Here is a 20,977-nt window from a genome sequence, read left to right as displayed (position 1 = left end):
TCCAACTGTTTTGTTTTTTTCCTCCATTTTAATGAATGGCAAAATGATCTTTTAAAGTTTTATTTAACAAATTAAAAAATTCTAACCATTTTACCCTTCATTAAAAGAGAGAAAAAAGACAAAAAATTAGATATTAACTGAAAAATCTGACAAGATTTTGGTTTTTGATGAAAATGTCAACAAAATTGAAACCACATGGACCCAAATTCAAAAGTTTTGAGTTTTGAACTAAAGTAACAATAGTGACCAAACCTCAAGAACCATTTTGGGAGTTTACTCTAAAACCAAACATCACTTTAGTATCATTTGTATTCTTCATTTTCGTATCATCATACAAAACATACCCTACAATATCCCTTTGTAAATACTTGTAACTAAAAATGCCAATTTAAAGTATTGTATTTACCAAGTCACCTTATCATGCCCTGCACTTTTGTGGAAATACTTTAACGTGTTATCTAACACACTTAACCATTATATTATTTTCAGTCTTTATGTTTTTTAACAATTAAGATACTGTACAATTACTTTAAACATATAGGTAGGTACCCAGTGTAACAAACATGTAACTTTAAAAAAAAATTAATAAGCATGGACTTTGATAACAAACTACAAACTTTTCAAATTTGTGAGTATCAAACTTTTGCTATTATTCCTAGTCAAAGTTTTTTTAATTAACTCCATTTACAAGTCAAGTCATTTATTATTCGTAAATTTTGTCTTCTACCAATCACTTTCGTTGCTTTTGGATTCTTCAAATAAATAATGTCATCTATTTGTTATTTATAGAACTCCAAAGTTTTCCAAATGTTACCTCCATTTCTCCAAATCTGCTTTTCGAAAGCTCCATTGATTAGAATTCTAAGGTTCTATTTCATATGAGGTAATGGAATCTCTATACTTATAAATAAAAATGATTGTACACTTGGCATTGTTTTAACCCACCCTTTTAAGTTTTTCTCTTCAAATTAAACCTAATGCTGTCACCTAGGATTTTTTAACACGTGTCATCTTGTGTTTCTCTCCTCATTCTAACTAGGTTTTATTTCTAATTGAGAGAAGATTCAGAGAAGATATACAAAATCCTCCCGAACGCCAAACCTTCTCCTACCTTCAGTCGCCGTCAAACGCAGATAATAGATATTACAGAGAATGACCTACAGTCGCAGATCTGTTCTCCAAAGATTCCATGGTTCGTCTCGTGACCGATCCAAACGCAGATCTGTTCATCGTTTAGCCAAATTTGGGGTAAGTGCTAAAACTCATGTTAATTGTATTCGAGATTAAATGTAAGGCATTACATGTGTTTAATCTAAAGTTTGTGGTCTCTGCAGTTTTGCCCTAATTCAACACTCTGGTTCCTCCATGGCTTAATTACTTCTCACCTTTTCCATCTCAAGGTATACTCCTCTTCTGTTATATGTTATTCGTGTGTATACAATTATTGTTTGGATTGATTTTGTTGAATTTAGTTCTTGATTATGTGTTTTCCCAATGGGTTTTGATGTTCGCTAGGGTTTGGGGGTTCTGTTGGAGGTAAATGATTATCTATTACACTATACACTACAAATACCCATCTCTATACTTATAAATAAAAATGATTGTACACTTGGCATTGTTTTAGCCCACCCTTTTAAGTTTTTCTCTTAAAATTAAACCCAATGCTGCCACCTAGGATTTTTTTAACACGTGTCATCTTGTGTTTCTCTCCTCATTCTAACTAGGTTTTATTTCTGATTAAGAGAAGATTCAGAGAAGATATACAAAATCCTCCCGAACGCCAAACCTTCTCCTACCTTCAGTCGCCGTCAAACGCAGATAATAGATATTACAGAGAATGATCTACAGTCGCAGATCTGTTCTCCAAAGATTCCATGGTTCGTCTCGTGACCGATCCAAACGCAGATCTGTTCATCGTTTAGCCAAATTTGGAGTAAGTGCTAAAACTCATGTTAATTGTATTCGAGATTAAATGTAAGGCATTACATGTATTTAATCTAAAGTTTGTGGTCTCTGCAGTTTTGCCCTAATTCAACACTCTGGTTCCTCCATGGCTTAATTACTTCTCACCTTTTCCATCTCAAGGTATACTCCTCTTCTGTTATATGTTATTCGTGTGTATACAATTATTGTTTGGATTTATTTTGTTGAATTTAGTTCTTGATTATGTGTTTTCCCAATGGGTTTTGATGTTCGTTAGGGTTTGGGGTTCTGTTGGAGGTAAATGATTATCTATTACACTATACACTACAAATACCCACCAAAGTAGCCTCAAATTAATTTATATTTTAACAGCATTTAAAGATTATGATAGGATCAAAATCATACACATTATCTCTATACTTATAAATAAAAATGATTGTACACTTGGCATTGTTTTAGCCCACCCTTTTAAGTTTTTCTCTTAAAATTAAACCCAATGTTGCCACCTAGGATTTTTTAACACGTGCCATCTTGTGTTTCTCTCCTCATTCTAACTAGGTTTTATTTCTGATTGAGAGAAGATTCAGAGAAGATATACAAAATCCTCCCGAACGCCAAACCTTCTCCTACCTTCAGTCGCCGTCAAACGCAGATAATAGATATTACAGAGAATGATCTACAGTCGCAGATCTGTTCTCCAAAGATTCCATGGTTCGTCTCGTGACCGATCCAAACGCAGATCTGTTCATCGTTTAGCCAAATTTGGGGTAAGTGCTAAAACTCATGTTAATTGTATTCGAGATTAAATGTAAGGCATTACATGTGTTTAATCTAAAGTTTGTGGTCTCTGCAGTTTTGCCCTAATTCAACACTCTGGTTCCTCCGTGGCTTAATTACTTCTCACCTTTTCCATCTCAAGGTATACTCCTCTTCTGTTATATGTTATTCGTGTGTATACAATTATTGTTTGGATTGATTTTGTTGAATTTAGTTCTTGATTATGTGTTTTCCCAATGGGTTTTGATGTTCGCTAGGGTTTGGGGGTTCTGTTGGAGGTAAATGATTATCTATTACACTATACACTACAAATACCCACCAAAGTAGCCTCAAATTAATTTCTATTTTAACAGCATTTAAAGATTATGATAGGATCAAAATCATACACATTATAATTGGCACAAAACTAAAGCTTAAAAAAACAATATTTACTTAGTTCACCAATGTTCCTACCATCTGTAGTTATTGCTACGATTCTAAAGGATCCGAGAATTGTTATTAAATTTACCAACTTTGACCACTTAAATCCTTAATCGTTATGCCCAACCTAATAATATTTCCACCTATAAAAAATCTTGTCATCTAATATACATATATTATAATATGATCAACTCTGCAAGCTCAAGTTCAGCTGTACAGTATTTACATGCTTACTTAACATAATACATATACTCATTTTGTAATTTTTTGCCAATAAATGCTTCCAAACAATGTTTTAAGTTATTACTGTTCTTTCTGGCCATTAGGTTCTTAAAAGTAATAGACCATTGTATAAACATACATTTATCCAGGAAAAAAAACTACGGATCTAGGGGGTTGGATGTGTATTAGACATTAGCAATGTTATTATTGGGACTTGAAGAATTGGAATCACAATCAAATAATCATGTGCTAAATGGGGTGTTTGGATGTGCGTTTCTTTTAACTTATCAAGTGAGACTGAAAAATCCGAATTAGAACATCAACTATGATAATACATTTTACGGCAAGATAGTTTTTAAAGCTACTTTTGATTCATGAATCTGTAAAAAAAGTCACTTCTCGAGCAGTTGACATCAGATTCGACCAATCATACTACTCCTAACCCGGTTGTTTGAACATCCCTATTTAGTTGTGTATAGTTATGTCAACCAAGGTTTAAAAGAACCAAATTGAGCCTCGAGGCGTTTTCCCCTCGCCTCACGAGGCGACTGAGGCGTAAGCCTGAGGCGGATTAAAAAAACAAGTATAAAATTATATATCTTATAAAAAATACAATAATTTGCGTTTTTTTTTTTTTTTTTTTTTGCAAATATGATTATTTTGATGCTTGAGGTGGTCTTATTGGTTGAAATCTACTTTTTACGTGCAACTTAGTTGCTTGCATATTAAATTATTGACACGGTTGACTGTTTTTTGTAACAAAACTATAACGTTTTGAGTTTGGTTGGTTAAATTTTAGGATTTCTATGAAACAGGTTACTTAGTGAAAGCTGTAAGAATGGAGTTAGGTGCCGCGAGCTCGAACGCAAACGAAGAACCAAAGTTCCTTTGGAACTTGTGGGCAATTCCCAAAGCCAACTACTTGGCATGGAGAGCTTTTTCGGGTAGCATACCATCTAAATCATGCCGTCCTGGATCTGAATTGCGCGACTTTGTGGCATTGGTGAAGAGTCTCCAACACATATATTTGTTAATTGCTCGATTGCCAGAAGCATTTGGTGGAACATATTTGCTTGGGTGAGGGTTCCTATTCCTTCCCATTGCAATAATATGGAGCACATGGTGGATGCATTCGCTGCTAGCCCTGGAGCAAAAAAACCGGATAAAAATAGTTCATACTATAGCGTTGGCTACAATTTGGCGCATATCTAGCAAGGAACTTGAAGATTTTTGAAGGAAAAGTAACATTCGTCTCAAGAATAGTGGAGCTAATCAAGGAACACATTTTTATTTAACCGGATAAAAATAGTTCATACTATAGCGTTGGCTACAATTTGGCGCATATCTAGCAAGGAACTTGAAGATTTTTGAAGGAAAAGTAACATTCGTCTCAAGAATAGTGGAGCTAATCAAGGAACACATTTTTATTTGGGTGTCGAAATGGGCTAAGGTTCCCACTATGTCATGGGAAAAGTGAGTTTGTCTTTGATGTAGTCGAATTATTGTAATCAGATCTTCGGGTTTGTGCGTTTTTCTGTTTTTTTTTCTATTGTACTTTCCCAGTTCCTTGTCCAAAAAATAAAGGACTAGAAAATAGTTTTCACAGCTTCACCTTATATTTGTTATTCTTGCAATAAATCAGTATTCTTTCATCATTTTAGGTTCAAATATGGATGGGAATAATTCTGGATATCTATATGAGATTATTATTGATTCTAGCTAAAGTAATACATGTGCAAAGTTTTTGAGTTTTGTATATAAAGAGCACACAAACCAAAAGTTAATTGCCAGTTAAGGTTCACATATATTGTGAGTTTAACATATTAAATTTTGCAAATTATTGTTTCAGTGGTTGTTGGTTTATATTGCGTATTAGACGACAAATTTAAAATGGATGATTTTGGATGATTTATAAGAAACTTTAATGCAAAAACAACAAATGAATTCGGCAAAATGTGTGGAACATTTGCAATTCGAATGTCACCGATGTGAACTTTTTCCTCGATAAAATGTGTATCGATTTCGACATTAACTTGCCCATGTACGCGGGTTATAATAGTAAATTCACTTTCTCATTACTTTAATATGTAAGTTTTTTATAAAGTTTCGTCTTGTGTCGTCCCAGTGGCATAAGATGAACCATTAAGCTGTCTCTTTGCACCGCATCACACAGTTGTGACTTATGTATTGAAAGTATGCATATAACGAGTGTATTAGTTCTAATAACATTTTTGTATATTTTTATTCAAGGTTCCATATAATTTTATCAAAAATATCTATTTACAAAATATATTAGTTCACCCCGTGTATCACACGGGTAACTAACCTAGTGAACAAGAAATTGAAATGGATCATTTCATTCCATTGTGATGTTTGGTTATGTGAATATGATGAATCATTAATTTGTACAGTTTTTATAGGCAAAAAAGATGAGTAATGAAATACAATTAATAAAAACGACAAAAATATAATTGTTTCAATAATAATAATAATAATCATAATAATAAAGATATTAATAGTAAAATAATAATAATAATAATAATAACAATAATAATAATTGTAGATGTCTTTCCATTCCTTGAAGGCATGAAAAAAACACCCGTTTACCAAAGAATGAAAATTCTTATATTTGAAAGAAATCATATTGAACATCTTACTAATTTTGTTCACTTCATCCTTATTCGCAAAGACTACAAGAATGAGAAGCTTTCTCGTATCTATATTGATGAAATTGTAAGCTGACACGGTGTACCTTTGAGTATTATTTCCGATCATGATGGACATTTCACTTCCCGCACATGGCAAGTCGTACAATCAGTGTTAGGCACCCGACTTGACCTCGGTACTACGTTCGTGTGTCATTTATTTCAAAGGGAACTGGGATACTCACCTACCACTGATCGAGCTTTCATACAACAACAACTACCATTCTAGTATCAATATAGCTCCATTTGAAGCCTTGTACGGTCACAAGTGCCGGTCTCCAATTTGTTGTCACGAGGTCAGTGAAGCTCATATTACATGGCTTGAACTGATCCAAGAAACGACTAATAAGATTCTTCAAATTCGCAATAACCTCTTAGCAGCTCGAAGTCGTCAGAAGAGTAGAGTTATGTTGTTAAACGACGAAAACCCCTTGAATTCAACGTTGGTGATCGTGTACTTTTGGAGGTACCACCATGGAAAGGCGTTGTTCGGTTTGGAAAGAAAGACAAGCTAGCTCCCCGCTATGTTGGCCCTTTTAAGATCCTCGAGAAGATAGGAATAATCGCTTACAAGTTCGAGTTACCTGAAGAACTCAGCAGGATCCATCCGACCTTCCATGTTTCAAACCTAAAGAAGTGTCAAGGATCAGCAAACCATATCCATAGTTAGCCAAAGGCCCACCGCCAGAAGAAGAACTAGCAACAGACTGAGTGTAATTATGTTTTAAATTATGTTTTAATATTTTCTTTAATTAAATTGGTAAAATGACTAAATTATCCTTAACTAGTTAGACTTAACTGAAAATTTTAATAAGGCCAGAGTCAAAGGATGTATAGTGTAACGGGTTTTGCAAATAAAGGATTGTAACTGTAATTATTGAAGTTAAAGATTATTCGTTGCAATCCGGTACAAACATAAAGGACGAAAGTGTAATTTACCCTTTTTATAATTAATGTTTTGGGGTGTATTATATGTCGCTTGTTTCACTTTATTCACATATCAAATGCATGCAAACTCAGTGTGTAATTATGTGTTACTTGCTGTTTATTTGTTTACCGCTTTGTGTCGTAAATCATTACGCACGTGGATCCACTGGTTGACCGGTTCTCCATTAGCATGGGTTGTAGCTTGATATCACCACCATCATTATATTCGCTATTCGGGACTTGAGTCTCGCAGTTATCACATTTATCGCATTATCACTTACCGCATTGTGTGATTGTTTATTTATTTTGATCATCTTATTACACGTGAATTGCTTAAACATTTAAAAAAAATCAACTAATAAATTATTTTAACTAAACCTAGATTTACTCACCAACTTATCTTGACCCAAGCTATTTTTACAAATGATACAAGTGATCAGGCTTGATGTGATGAGGATGAAGACACATAGGAATATGCCTTAGACAATAAACCAAATTTCATTTCTATGTTTTGGATTTTGTTTGGTTTACTTGGATAATTATTTGCTTATGTGACATTGTTTAATTTTGACTTAAATAATACTTAAACTTTTAATAGTTGTCATGAGCTATGAACGATCATTATGCCCCGATCAATAATCTGCAGCGGATCGGGGTGTGACAACAACATTAGTTGGCCTTCATAGTTTACATCTATAAATATCAAAGTTACCTTTATTTTCAACAACACACTCAAAGTTATTATACATTTGGTGTTCAAAGTTTTCACAGTTAGTCGTGTTTTCATTAACATTTACTCATACATCATGACATCAGTTGGCCTTCACAATTTACATCTATAAATTTCAAATTTATCATTTATATGGCGTTTTCAAATGCACACTCAAAGTATACATGTATAATGTTCATGGTAATCAAATATCATAACATCAGTTATTTTATACATTTTCCACATAAACTATAACGAATATAACCTTGTTTTGATGTTCTCTTCCTCATTTCTTCATATGTTTTATGACGTTTATATTCAGGTAACTTGTTGGGCTTCTTTGTACCAGAAACTGTACATAAATTATTATTGAATTAAAACGCCAATAACATCAAATAACTTTGATAAATTACAACACATTTATACTCACTTTTTACTCTTGGATTGTGATTGATCTTCAGAAGCCATAGAGAATCTTGGGTTTTTGTGTTTTCCGTAGAAGGTTGGGAGGTTTTTGTGGGAAGTTATAGGTTCCCGTGTTGTTTGAATTCTTTATGTAGATGCACAATTACATTTTTACCCTTAATGAACCTCATGCCTGTATGAAAAATATTGATATTTACAAAAACGTCACCGCTTCATTTTAGTCCGTAGATTGTTTTGATTCAATGACAGAGAACCGTTCTCACACTTTAGGGCGTTTTCTCCAAATCCTGCCCATATATACCTAATCACACACGTTATAGAAAAGACAAGAAATGATACGCGTCTCAATCTCCTGCTCACGTATGTTCACACGATAATATGTAAACTCGTATTTGCTTACAGGGACGAAGGATAAGAGGGGCGGGGAGGGGCGCCCGCCCCCCCGAATTTTTCGCTCAGTAGTGTTATATATGTAGTTTTCGTATAGAAATTTGTGGGTATATACGTTTTCGCCCCCCCGGCCAAAAAATTCAAGCTTCGCCACTGTTTGCTTATCATTTTAATCATTCTTATCTCGCATATTCGTTTATTTAATTGTTCTACCTATTCAATTAAATTGATTATTTATTTATATTTGATGTGAACTAGTATTGTTTTCACAATAACAATTCCTACTTCTACCACACTTGCCTTTAGCCTTCACATATATTGATCTCATAATTTACTGTTAGTTCTAAACAATAACAAGTGATGAATTACATATGAACTACTTTTTGGTTTCAAATTTAATTGATTTTAGCAATCGAATTTGCACACCTGATTCATGTAATTGATTATCATTATTTCACATGTAAACAATTGTTAATCAAAATAAAACAATATGATCTTTTAACAAAATAACCCCAGTCAAAAAACTTTACTTTTAAAAATTATAAAAACAGACCTACATAAATGATATTACAATAACGAGTATATTTGTTTCTCTTTAAGTAGTTTCCCACTTGATATATTATAATAAGGAGCATTTATTTGTTTCTCTTTAAGTAGTTTCCCACTTGATATGTTTTTTTTTTTAATTTTAAAAAAAAGTTTTCTAAAGTAGTTTAGTTTTTTATCGTAGGTAATTAAAATTGGGTTCACATGTGAACTAGCCCTGAGTTCACAAATGAACTGTGCATTCAGCTAGATTTCCATATGCATTTGGTTGAAACTTAACATCACATTGTACTACAATTTGGTTTCAGTTTTAACTAGTGTTGACTGACATTTATTTAATTATTTATATATTTGTTTAACACTAGGTCACATGTGATTCATTGCTAGTTTAAATTTAATAAAAATGACAAGTTTCAAGCATTTATTGCCAGCAAGAGAACAAAATATAAACGTTGAACCATTATAAAATGCGAGACATAAAACCTAAATTAATGTTGACATATCACTTAAAAATGGCATGTACAACTAGGCCTGTAAACGAACCGAACGTTCATGAACTGTTCATGAACTTGTTCGGCGGGAAGTTCGTTTATGTTCGTTTATTTAATAAATGAACGAACATGAACACACCTTGTGTTCGTTCATTTGTGTTCGTGAACATTCTTTTATGTTTGTTCATTTATGTTCGTGAACGTTCGTTTATGTTCGTTTAAATTTTAATAAATACATAAATAGTTATATTTATATAAATATTAAGTTTTCTAACTACTTATATAAATATAACTAATTAGTATATCTATGAACACTTATTTAGATGTGTTTTCGGATGAAATGTAATGTTTCTTCAATCATGTTAATTTATGTTTATTCAAATATGTTCAGTTAATTTTTTTTTATGTTCGTTTGTGTTCGTTTATGTTCATGAACTGTTCGTTTAGGCTTTAAACGAACGAACATAAACGAACACGAACATGCTGGATTTCTTAATGAACGAACACAAACAAAAAAATGTGTTCGATTATATGTTTGTGTTCGTGTTCGTGTTCGGTTAAAGTTAAATGAACGAACACGAACATGCCTATGTTCGTGTTCGTTCGGTTCGTTTATAGGCCTATGTACAACCATTACGTTAGTATCAAATCAAACCCATAATATTTACATATAAAGAAGAATCCATTAAGTTAAAAAAACCATGGATACACTCTTCTCCACCCAAGAATTGAAACGGGTTGTTTGGCTTAGCTTTTTCAAACTCCTTATGATTTCTTGGAAAAGTTAATAAGTCACAATGGAATGACTTATTAACGTTTCCCCTTACATACACTCCCAATCTCAAACACCAGTTAACTTTTCAAAAGATATAAAGATTATCTGTCGGGTCCAATTATATTGTCTACTTTCATTATTTTCTCCCAAACTAAACTCTCATAAGTAACATTCACTAGATGAGCATTTTTTTAACACTCAGTAACCATTATGGGAAATTCACAGGACCAGGTCCTAACCTTGCTAACCAATGATACCATGTTAATTACAGTTTGTGTCTGGCAGGTGTCTTTTAAGAGGTTTTGGCAGGAAACTAGTGAAATATTTAGTAAATGAGCAATTTTTTTCGTACGTAACATGACGCAATCAAGCATTTCGATAATAAACCTATATATTACACGTATGTAGCATGACACAAATCTATACATCATTTTTTTCGTATGTAACATGAGCAAATTTTTTCGTATGTAAGATGACGCAAACCTATACATCATTTTTATATTACATGGAAACGTGGAAAGCTCTAAATCGAAACAAATTTTAGAAAAACATAATCATGAAATAAAGACAAGTCTCTATAAAATCTACTCTTAAAATCCATGTAATGCCCACTTTGTGAGACATGAATCTAAACCACTTTGTTGGGGATAAACATTGGATTCCTTTAGGCCAAAAGGCCATCTAAGTACATAAACATTTGAAAGTAAAAAAAAAAAAAAACAATAATGCAAATAATAAAGGGGAATTCTATTGTCACACCAGCCAATTTATTCGCACACTTTGTTTTTTTAATACGGGTCGTATAGGCGTATATGAGTCGTATATGTTCAAAAGTCAAAAGTCAAATTTGCATGTGTCAGTTCTTGTCTGGACCTATACGGGTCATATTGCATTGGTTTTTTTTTACAATTTTTTTATACATTTAATCATAGTTTTAACAAAGTTTAATAAAAGAATTCTTTTATTTTTTAAATAACAAAACATTTTTAAAAATAAACCATGTAGTATAGGTTTGGTACATGTTTATTATATATACTATACTATCTATGTTATAGCCGTATTATATACTACACTTTTTTTTACAATTTTCTTATATACTACACTAAAAATTGACGTATTTTGTTGCTAAATGTCGTATTATGACGTATATTGTCAAGATGTTCAGTATTATGCCATATATTGTCCATACGGGTCGTAATAGGGCGTGGATTGCCTATACGTGTTGTGTTATCGCGTATTATGGCGTGTTATGGCGTATTATGTCTTTACTTGTCGTATTGTTCCGTATTTATAGCGTATTATGTCTCTACTTATCGTATTGTATCTATTAAACAAACAAAAAACACTTGAAAATTATAACAAGTCAAAATTTCATAATTTTTGAAAATTATATAATAAATGTTATATACGATACTATAGTTTATTATATTATACTATACTACAACTATAAGCATATACGAGATCTATACTATACATATAGGTCTATACGAGGTCTTATACTACACCTATACTATACATATATTACATCTATTCTACACTATACCTATACCTATACTACAACTATAACATATACGAGACCTTTACTACACCTATATGATCATATAAGACCTATACTTTACCTATACTATACGATACATGTACCAAACTTATACTATACTATCTTTTTAGTCACACATAGAAAAAACAATAATATACCATAAATGTTGTATAGATAATACGTAAGTGGAGTTCTTCGGGTGGAGAGTTACTCTAAACCGACTCCCCACAAAAGTCAATTTTGTTAGGAGAGGTATGTCTTCGATTGCCAAGGATTGTACAGAGTATAAATTATTTTTAAAATATTTTTATTTAAATATATATATATATATATATATATATATATATATATATATATATATATATATATATATTAGAAAACTTTTTTAAAGTATAAGAAAAAAACTAATCTAATATGACCCGTATAGGTCTAGTCTACCAGACAAAATCTGACACATTAGTCTTTATTGGAAATTGGAAAGGCTATACGACCCATATTGACTATTGAAGGTGTTGATTTAAGGATTAAGGGTGTGCTGATAATACGACCCATAATAAAAATAAGTTAGAAAAATTAAAACGTTTAATGAAAGTCAGTTGTGAACATTGATTATTAGACCACCCGTAGTGGGCGTCCTTTTTTTTTCAAAATTATCCCTCAATAACGCCCAATTCCGCCCATAGCCCACCCCCCTCGGCGTGCAACGGTCATAAACAAACGGCTAGATTTATTTTTTTTTCTTTTTTTTACCTCTCACCCGTATATATATACACACACACACTTCTACAATTTTACAAGCCAAAACTCTCATACAATACTACCATTTTACAAACATAAACCTCTACAATCCAAAATATTCAACCATTTTTATAAAAAAAATGGATTACCCTAGTTCCTCGTCCATCGTGAATTATTATTATAGAGAGTTTTTTGCGGATGACGGTGAATCCACCGATGAGGAGGTCGAGTAAAAGGCGGTTACGAGTGCTTGTCAACTAGCGGTTAGATATGTGAAGCATTGTCGCCGGCCTGAACGTAAAATTAAAACAAGAGATTATAATGCACGAGAATTGCGTTACGAACCGTACCATTCCGCGTTAACGGTTGATTTGGTACAACACGCATGGTCGGTTCGGTATATCCCACATGAGGGTGAAGAAGAAACAGAGGACGAGGAAGACGAAGTTTGCGAGGACGAAGAAAGCGAAGACAAAAACTATTGTATTTATTTTTTAAGTTTAGTCGGTTTTTATTTTTTTTATTTATAGTATTGTAGTTTTTTTTTAATTTAATGAAGTATTTTAAGTTTTAATTTAAAAAAAATAAATGATTGTGTAATGATTGGATGAGGCGTTATTGGGCATTATTCCCACTACGCCACTTTTGCAAAAACGCCCAATAATGCCCCATGCTGACTGGACTGCCACATGCCAAAAAACGCCCCAGGATGGGGCATTATTCATCAAATGGTCTTTAATATCAAAAGAAAGACTTTTGTACAGGTCTAAAGTCAATTCAATTATATTAACATTAAAAGTAGTTTGACCGAAATTTTACAGTTTGGTTCATCAAATGGCTTTGGACGAGATGATGTCCTGATTCTGGTGTGAAGATTACTAGGGAGATTAATATAAAATTTAATGATTGAGACTTGAGATTAAAAAATGATGTTCCAGCAAGCAACCCAACCTCGGCTCGTTTACAAAGCAAGCTGATTTCGAAAGAGGTGTTGGACATGGGCCACTTAGCATCCATTGAAGGGATCTGGGATATGCATGTAGCCCAATATTACCAAGGTGTTTGAAATGATGTCCCTCTCTTAGAGAGGTGAGAGTTTAAGTTTCATTATGGGCAAAAGATGTAATTTAGGAGTAGTTGTAAGGTGTGTGCGTTTGCCGTTAAATAAAAAAACAACAACCGGAAACAGATCCCCGAGTGTTACTAGGAGGCTGGCTCCTTGAAATCGCCAAATACGACAAATTCAGACTGTTATAGCATACATCAAGTACGGTAAGGATCAATGCTCTAGAATCATACTCTCATGTTTGTATAACAAGATAAAATCATAAGATCTTTATTCAAAAAGCAAATCCCATTTCTTTATGTTACAGTTATATGTACACATCACATTAGCACAAAAAACACCATCTCTCTCTCTCTCTCTGAAGAAATTATAGTCAAAACCAAATCACATTATTCCCACACTACTAATTAATACAAGGACCACACTAATTTTCACTTGTTACTTTTTTTCTTTCTCCAAAGTAATTTCCTCAGCATTCCACCCTTTTTCTTCTTACTGGGAACAATAGACAGAAAATTTACCAAAGCTTCTTCATCTTCTTGATGTTTAATTCCATTTACACTCATAAACCTCTGTGGGGATATGACTTTCACATCCTTAGCATTACCATCCATGACCGCCGGTGATGTTATGGTACGCGTAATCTCTTTGGGCTTTGATTGTTCTTCGTCGTCCGCCTTCATTTTATCCAGTAGAGAGACCCGCTGGTGGTTTGTTTTAGCGGTTATGGGTGGTGGTGTTGGCGGTGGGGATTCGTAAGTCGGGTTAGAACTAAGTTGTTCTGGGACGGATGTGTTTCTTGGTGAAGCTAACGCTTTTAACTGTTTCCCGAGGCTTAAAATGGTTTCTTGGCACTCGGCTAGTTTTTCTGAAGCGGCTATTATTTCAAGCTCCTGCATCCGTTTTTGAGTATGAGAAATTGATAACCGGGAAGAAATGAAAGATAATTGCGAGTCGTAACATGAAGTGGAACTTACACTTTGAAGCCTCTTTTCATCATGGTCTAACTCGCCGTTTTGTACGTCTTCTTTTATGGTGCTGAAATAACAGCAATGAAGTTAGTCGGATTACATTTGAAAAGGTTTCAAAAAAGTTAACAGGTTTTCTAATAGATGGAAACGAAAAATTTACCTTTTTGACACGATCAGCGTGGGTTCATCAATACTTTCGGCCTCCATTTCTTCACTAGATATTATTTTACATGCATCGTTATAATCACCAATGGCCTCAATGAGTTGTTCATCAAGATCTTCTTTCACCTTCATCTCTACATTCATTTGATCTTCAATTATATCCTTCTGCTGCTTTAGCAACTCAACCTCCACTTTCAGACCGTCAATCATTTTCTCTGATTCCTCGAGTTTAACAATCATACTCTCGCTCTTACTAATTTCAGATTCGAGTTTACGTTCCAAATCCATTTTCGCAAGTTCCACTCTTTCCAGCTCATCTTTCAGATTCTTCGTTTCTTCCTTCAGTTGCAACTTATCCGCTTCATTCTCGTTCTGAGTTTCGTCCCAATCAAAACGCTTCTCCATTTCATGCCTCATGCTAGACACATCTTGAAGTGAAAAACAGTGGTTGACTATCCATTCAAGAGTCAAAGTCAACTCTTTGGTGAAATTTTCCAACTCCGCTTTCCCGCTAAGCAAATTCACACAACTCTGAAGAAACGTCTCTAAAACCGCACCAAGCTCGCTAGTTTTCCACTGAAGAACACGAACCGTGTATCCCGTTGGTGTTTCCGAACTATCATCCTTCCCACACAATCTGAGCCCTTCAATTAGTTCAATCAGCCTCTCGATCGATCTGTTCATATCAGAACCGAACACTTCATTGCTCATAGATTTACGGGGAATATCATCGCCTTTTTGTGTGAGAGCAACTGTGATATCTTCAATCACATCACTAGAACGTCGTTGTGTGATTCTAGAATGTTCCGAAATAATTTTTGATATATTTTCAACCCAGTCCGAGTGATTTTCCGACACGAGATTAGAAGTTGTTAACGGTTTCTCAACAGAAACTATTGCCAACTTTTCCATCTCGACAAAATCATCCATCAGACCAATATCCGAAGCCTCAACCGTCTTGCAAGATGGGGCCCACGACTCAGCCATACTAGCCTTTTCATCACTACCTATGTCAGAAGATGAAGCAAGTATCGGAAAATCATGATGCATGACAAGACTCCTAGAAGTTTGACTTTTTGACTGCTCGTTTGTATTTCGGTTGATGAATTCCTTAAGAACTCTGTTCTCGTCTTCTAGTGCGCACAACTGTTCAGTTAGAAAGTTAATTTGTTTCTCCGAAGTTTGGTCAAACGGGTTTGACTTTCTTCTAGAAGTTTCCGTTGGATCTCTTCCCAGCATTTCAACTTCGTTCTTCATTTTCGCCAGAGCAGCGGGGCCCGGCAGCCGTTTTCGTACAAGGATCCGTAGTCTTTGCGCTTCGGTTTCCAGCTTTGCGATCCTTTTCACACTCTCAAGGTGTTGTTTGTGTGCCACGTCAGCAGCTCGTCGGTTGAAATCTCTCTCTTCATTCCTGATCTCCAGCTCCTTCTCCAGCACTCTAACTTCATAACTTAACGAAGCGTTATCTCTCTGCGTTGACTCCAATTTACTCATAACCGCACTTAAATCGGAATCTAACTGACACCTGGCTGCGTGTAGTTCATCAATTGTTTTTTCTTTCGATAAAAGAGCATTCGTTAACTGAGTATTCTCAGAAGTTAATTTGGAAAGACGTTTATTAGATTCTGATAACTTTTCTTCTAAAGCAATTCTCGTTTTTTCATATTCTCGTGATGTTTTCATCACCGCATCATGAATCCGATTTTCCTGTTCTTCACGAACGAAACGAAGCTGCTGCATACACTCCTTTAATGCTGCGTCCACGCCGTATAACCTCTCCTCACTGGCTACCATCTGCTGTGTTGTTTTCTCCAGTTCCTGTTTAAGTGCTAAAACCTCCGCTTCCGCCTTTTCCCATCCTGTGTATCGTTCAATCAAAACCAAAGGTCACGTCAGTTGTATAAAAACAGATTTTTATACGTGGAAAATGTTAATAAACCGTAAATGACCTAGAATGGCTTCTCGTGCAATGTTTGTCTGTTTTTTTGCCATGTCATCTTTAGCATTGATTTCAGCAAGCGCTGTCGAAAGCTTCTCATTTGTAATATTCAAGTTTCTCTCAAGCTCAGCCTCATAGGCCAAAATTCCCTGCAACTAAATATTAGAGTGTTGTTATAAACACATACAAAGTCGATTCTAAGTGAAACTAACAACGGATGCAAGTATAAAAAGATTTAAGTATTTCCATTTAAATTCAAACTATACATTCATAATTTCATATGTTTGAAGTTAGAAATTAAAAAATCTATCTTAAGCTTTTAACTACCTCGTCATCATTCCCTCTGCCCGCCTTGTCAGCTGCAATCATCGTCTTCTCAATTGATTTTTTCTTCCAAAGCCATGATTTGTGCTCCATCATTTTAAACAAAAGTCTTTGTGCTAAATAATGTACGAGTAAACTTATATTACATAGGACCTGCAATATACAGACCGAACACTAACTTGTTACGTCAATATGTTAGGTAAACAGTAAACACACAAACTCAGTGCCAATAATGTGCTAATTGTATATGTTATTTTATAGCGTTGTAAGAGTATATGCTTATTATATAGTGACAGTTACATGTTAGGTTGAATGGTTTCATTCAAGTTATTTTCTAAGCTAGTTAGCCTATCTAAGTTGCTTCATTTTCTGGCAACTCTATATTAACAGCAGAAGTGATATTTTTTATAAGACTTAGGTGTTGTTTGTTTTTGAAGAGGTAAAAGGTCTGCAGTCTACGGACCACATCTGCAGGAGAAGAGGTGGACCAAAGGTCTACAGTCTGCAAGGAGAAGAGTGTTTGTTTAATTCTACAAAAACCTCTTCTCTTCTCATTTATCACACAAACACAGACCACTCCTCTCTCTCTCTCTGCCTTCATCTACCACCACCACCACAACCATCCGCCACCACCTCATCTACCACCTGCCACCACCACAACCAACAACCACCGTCAAGCACCACCGCCCCCAGTCTCCTGCCGCGAAGCCAAGCACCGCCGCCATCAAAACCCACCACAGCTGATGGTGTGATAATTTTCATTTCTTTTCAGTCAAAACAAATATTTTTTGTTGTCAAACAATAGATACAATCTACATACATGATTAAGGGATAAAAGTCAAAGAGAGAGGCTAACTAACTTTATGAAAAGTTAACTCATAAATGGTCAACAAAAAAGGTTGCACGAGATGATTTGGAGTTTATGCAGTGTATAACCTTACAATGCAATCAATCCCACAAAATACCAAAATATCTTCTAGATGCATTTACCTATTATTTATATTATTAGTATTATTATAAAAGTTCACATTATAAACCCATTATTGACTCACTGACTTAAATTCATGCTATGTGTGAACATCTACAGGTCAATAACACAGCCAGATCACACCTGAAGGGGCCTAATAACAATAACACAAATTACAACTCACCCCCACAAGGATCCATTCACATTATTATACACACTTAATTCAGCCACAAGAGCTGAAATTAATCCATACCACAAGTCAAAAGTGTGCTCCTCACACAACAAATTTCAGCAAAATCAATAAAAAAAAATCAGAGAAAAGTAGAATATAATCAAATTACTGAAAACTTCAAAATATTAACAAAATAAAATCATTAGATCAAACAGAAAAAATTAATGATCATAACTACTTTTACAATGACCATAAAACTCAAATCTAAACTACAATATACAGTAAAGATAACCGAATAAAAAAGGGAGCATGCACATTGAAATAATGAGAATACATGAACATAAAAAAATGTAAAAAATAAAAAGTGAGTTGCGATCTTACCGACGGTCAACAGAGCAATAGGTGAAGAAAAATAAAAGCAGAGCAGAGATTAAAATAGTGGAGAAGAAGAAGCCACAAGTGGAGCTAGTTTCTAGAGAGAGAGAGAGAGTGTGTGTAAGTAAATGTAGTGTTGCTTGCAAGCTGTACGATATATGACACAGTCGTCACACATAACATATATGTTTATATGTATATAGAGAGAGAGAATTGTATATTATATAGTTGAGAGAGGAGAGAGAGATCTGCGAATCGAGTAAATCTGACAAGTACGTGACGAGTCGGGCCGGGTAACCGGTTCGGGTGGAGAGAACTTTTTACACGTCTATTGCTATTTGCTTTACGTCATTTGTAAATTTCCCCAGATATATATGGACAAATCAAATAAGTCCACTAATCCACTATAGTTTAATATATCATGAAAATAATAATGTATTCTTACTGTTTCGCATTTATTTAAATTGATCATAGTAAGTGTACGCCATCCGATAATTTCTTCATACTGTTTCGCATTTAAATTGATTATAAATTCATAATATTTCCATACAAGTATATGCCATCCAGTAATTAATAATTTTGTTCAAAAAATAATCTTTCTAAGATATTTATTTAATTATAATAAATACAAGCATTTACATTTAAATTGATCATAATATTTCCACACAAGTGTATGCTATCAATTCATCGCTTGTGGTATAGTGATTGGAAACACTTGGTTCTCCTTGGAGACTCGAGTTTAATCTCCACTAGTGTTACATTTAGTGGATAAAGGCAATGAAAACTAGTTTTCCCAGACCCTAGGTCAAGAGTTCAAGCCCGAGCCACCCCGGGTTTTAGTCCACCCTGTGTTACGCCAAAGGGATTCTCTCTTGTGATGACGCAAGCCCCTACCACTGGCATTGGGTTGTATGGTTTCCCAGGGAACGCCATTAGCCAAACTCTAACGCCAGCGTGGACTCGGTTAAGACAACATAGTCTGGTTAAAGTGTGGTAAGGGCCCTCTGTTTGGAAGGGTGTGACTCTCACAACAAGTTAAAGATTCTCATCGTTCAAAAAAAAAGTGTATGCCATCAGGTAATTAATAATTTTGTTCAAAAAAATAATCTTTCTAAAATATTTAATTATAATAATAAATACAAGCATTTACATTTCAATTGATCATAATATTTTCACACAAGTGTATGCCATCAGGTAATTAATAATTTTGTTAAAAAATAATATTACTAAGATATTTGGTTATAATAAATACAAGCATCCACATTTCTTTCATCTTCGGCCATTGTTAAGAGAGAATGATTCGTAGGATTGTCCTTGCGGTAAAAAAAAAATTACATTTCTTTAAAGTTTTTGACATGTGACAGTTGCAACAAGAGAAGACGTACATTATAAGATTGTGTAGGTTGTAGAGAGTCAGTGAAAAGGATTTTGTCCAAAAAAGATGGAAAGGTGATATTGTATACATATACTTGGTACTAATTTTGATTTATAATTTCGAAGTATGTTTATTTTTTACTTTCAAACGGTATGTGTTAGATCATGTGTAGTAGTAATGTCTCTACCCTTGGGCGTTTTCCGTCATGTGACAGACCAGTCAGCAATGGGGCATTATGGGGCGTTTTCTAAAATAGGTGTAGTGAGAATGTAGGCAATGTGGTATAATAGAATTAAATAAAAAAACCATAAAAAAATGTTATTGGACAAATGGAGCATGGAAAGAGGTGATTGGCCAAATCAAAATGGATCCGGCGTTGAATATAGAACGCTCCAACAAATATTTTGCAAAAAAAGGCCCATGGGGACGGCATCTCGGGCGTGGTGGGGCGTTTTGTTCCAAAAAACACCTAAAATCCAAAGACTACGCATGGTCTTATACCTAGTGAGTGTGAGCCATATAGGCGTAACGTAAGTAGGAGAGTCACTCATTGATCATGTGTTATACCTAGTGAGTGATTTTTTTAAATATTTATTTATAATCAAAAGATAAGTGTACCTCCTGGAGATTAATTGTTTTTTTGTTGGTCATTGATTTTCTTAATACGTGGCTTATCATCTTCTTATTGTTGGCAGATCGCATATCATTCGTCCTTTAAAATCATATGATATAAAGTTATGCAAGCATACATTACGTTCCTAATATTTGTGTCGAGCTTACAATTGTTGCCATGAAAATCTCATCACCTTAGTTGATTGATGATGAAGATGAAACCATTTAGTTAAAGATTTTTGTTTTATTTAAATAACGTTTGTGTGAAATTATTGTTTAAAGACATCTTTTTTTTACTTATTATCGTTTTCCATCAGTTAAGTAATTCAAATGGTCAGATTTTTTAGCCTTCCACGAGCACGAGGATACACATGGCTCGTAGCATATCCACGCAGGGGCAACATAGAGGTGTACAAATCGGTTTTTTT

At 34.2% G+C, this 20,977-nt stretch overlaps 1 protein-coding gene and 1 long non-coding RNA gene across 5 annotated transcripts; one reads left to right on the top strand and one right to left on the bottom strand.

Moving 5' to 3' along the window:
- The first annotated feature begins 1,027 nt into the window (after positions 1-1,027).
- LOC110874789 lies at positions 1,028-4,997 on the top strand. 3 transcript variants are annotated; one of them, XR_004867507.1, is made up of 7 exons: positions 1,028-1,248; positions 1,335-1,400; positions 1,748-1,933; positions 2,020-2,085; positions 2,482-2,690; positions 2,777-2,842; positions 4,158-4,997. It is a non-coding gene; the product is annotated as an uncharacterized LOC110874789 (long non-coding RNA). The 3 variants fall into 3 exon arrangements; XR_004867508.1 differs by having other exon boundaries at positions 1,725-1,933; positions 2,505-2,690; XR_004867506.1 differs by having other exon boundaries at positions 1,032-1,248; positions 2,505-2,690.
- An 8,895-nt stretch (positions 4,998-13,892) lies between these two features.
- Positions 13,893-18,760, bottom strand: LOC110879065 (filament-like plant protein 7). 2 transcript variants are annotated; one of them, XM_022127474.2, is made up of 6 exons: positions 18,569-18,760; positions 17,052-17,201; positions 16,735-16,879; positions 14,784-16,644; positions 14,630-14,690; positions 13,893-14,545 (listed from the first exon to the last, which is right to left on the bottom strand). In XM_022127474.2, the coding sequence occupies exons 2-6, from the start codon at positions 17,142-17,144 to the stop codon at positions 14,084-14,086; spliced, it is 2,622 nt and encodes an 873-aa protein (XP_021983166.1). In that variant the 5' UTR covers positions 17,145-17,201; positions 18,569-18,760; the 3' UTR covers positions 13,893-14,083. The 2 variants fall into 2 exon arrangements, with proteins under 2 accessions (XP_021983166.1, XP_021983167.1); XM_022127475.2 differs by having other exon boundaries at positions 16,735-16,873.
- Between the last annotated feature and the right edge of the window lie 2,217 nt (positions 18,761-20,977).

The sequence above is a fragment of the Helianthus annuus genome, chromosome 9 (assembly GCF_002127325.2).
Source record: "Helianthus annuus cultivar XRQ/B chromosome 9, HanXRQr2.0-SUNRISE, whole genome shotgun sequence".
Classification (NCBI taxonomy): domain Eukaryota; kingdom Viridiplantae; phylum Streptophyta; class Magnoliopsida; order Asterales; family Asteraceae; genus Helianthus; species Helianthus annuus.
The sequence above is the reverse complement of the archived record's forward strand: the minus strand, read 5'-3'. Positions and strand labels throughout refer to the sequence as shown.